The sequence below is a fragment of the Seriola lalandi genome, unplaced genomic scaffold (assembly GCF_002814215.2).
Source record: "Seriola lalandi dorsalis isolate HSWRI2012SDOR001 ecotype SW California unplaced genomic scaffold, Sedor1 jcf7180001977023, whole genome shotgun sequence".
Lineage (NCBI taxonomy): Eukaryota > Metazoa > Chordata > Actinopteri > Carangiformes > Carangidae > Seriola > Seriola lalandi.
The window spans coordinates 1-1,507 of NW_019447689.1; the positions used below are offsets into that span (position 1 = coordinate 1).

The following is a 1,507-nucleotide window of genomic DNA, read 5'->3' on the forward strand; positions in this document are numbered from 1 at the left end:
CAGATTCAGCTAGACGAGACTCAAATCCAAATCAGACGTTTGTGAACGTCGGTGGATTAAAATGATTCAAAGCTGTTTCAGTGAGATTTCATTTCAAAAAGTTTCCAAAAGATTGAAGGATGTTTCAGTTACTACTGAGGCAGACAAAGGAGCGATTCGGGGAGGTCTAGTTTTATGGATCTGATGACCAGGGAGAAGGATGTTCTTTGGGATTTGAGGATGTACTCACCGGACAGGAAGTTGTTCTGGGCGTCCAGCAGGGCGGCGATGGTCTCCACCCAGGTCATCTTGATGCTGGCGGAGGACGCCTGCAACGTGAAGCGCTCCGCCGAACCGCGAGACCACAACACGAACTTACAGGGATCACCGTCCACGCTGTCCTGCATCGCCAGGTAACTCACCTGATCACACATAAACATATTAATCCCAGTGTAAACCAGTCTAACCCTGATCCATGTCGTGACCCAGTATAAACCAGTATCCAACAGTCTTACCTTGATGCTGTTCTTGAACTGGTATCCAGGGTTGTTGGAGCCTTTACGCAGCAGTTCGCTGAAGATGATGATCTGCTCGAACAGGAAAACTCTGCGCTCTTTACTGCGAGACAAAACTCCTCCGTCCTGCTCCCACACACAGAAGGTCTCCTGCTGCAGCAGCTTCCCCTGAGACGTCAACTTCCCCTGGATGACGGACAGAAAGACAGGTGAGGACAGACAGGTGAGCGGAGAAGGCTTCATCACTTCATCATTGTGGCCACTTGGGGGCAGTGTCTGCGCCTCTGTATTATCCTCCCATCACTGCAGCTCTGACCAGGTAGACAGACAGGTAGACAGACAGACAGGTGTACCTCGTATCCCTGCAACCGTCCCAGGTTCATCATGTCGTTGCAGCGCTTTGGAACCAATGACATCAGCTCCACCGCTTTCTGTAAACACACACACACACGGCTGTTAGATATTACAGAAGCCTGTGCATGTTTAAGGCGGTCTCCAGGGCGATGATTCAGCGTCCTGTGTAAATCATTTAACATCATCATCGTGACATCATGTGGTGTGAACTGAAGCGTAACACTCACCTCGATCTCCTCACAGTCCAGTCCTGCTTTGGACGTATACTTGAGAAAATCCTGAGAGACAGACAGACGTGCTTGAGTTTCTAATATAATAATGTATAATAATAAACTTTATTTAAATAGCACTTCTCTTAACAAAGTTACAACGTGCTTCACGGAAAGAAGAAGTAAGTTACAGGAAAATATAGATCGTCCGTCTCATGGGAAAATAAAACACAACAACGTTTCAAACATTCATAAAAGCTTTCCGATAAAATAAGAGTTTTAACAGACGTATTCTGTCTGGTCTCGATTGGTCGACTGGCTCTGACAGCAAAGGCCCGATCACCTTCAGTCACCAGCCGAGACCTTGGAAATATAATAATGACCTGCTGCAGTAAACTCTCTCGATGCATGAGAATATTTTTAAGTTACTGGCTCCTGTAGATGTAAATG

At 46.6% G+C, this 1,507-nt stretch overlaps 1 protein-coding gene across 1 annotated transcript; it reads right to left on the reverse strand.

Annotated features, from left to right (window-relative positions):
• Positions 1–52: 52 nt before the first annotated feature.
• On the reverse strand, positions 53–1,423 carry LOC111656901 (rho guanine nucleotide exchange factor 25-like). Its single transcript, XM_023408808.2, has 4 exons — positions 1,076–1,423; positions 848–925; positions 495–680; positions 53–401 (listed from the first exon to the last, which is right to left on the reverse strand). Exons 2-4 carry the CDS (start codon positions 908–910, stop codon positions 132–134), a joined length of 519 nt encoding a protein of 172 aa, XP_023264576.2. The 5' UTR covers positions 911–925; positions 1,076–1,423; the 3' UTR covers positions 53–131.
• Positions 1,424–1,507: the final 84 nt, after the last annotated feature.

Excerpts from the sequence above, each read along its gene's own strand:
- LOC111656901 (XM_023408808.2), bottom strand. The coding sequence starts at position 910 with ATGTCATTGGTTCCAAAGCGCTGCAACGACATGATGAACCTGGGACGG. Across the intron at positions 681-847 it reads GACGGTTGCAGGGATACGAG|GGGAAGTTGACGTCTCAGGG; the intron begins GTACACCTGTCT and ends TCCGTCATCCAG. Across the intron at positions 402-494 it reads AGTTCAAGAACAGCATCAAG|GTGAGTTACCTGGCGATGCA; the intron begins GTAAGACTGTTG and ends ATGTGTGATCAG.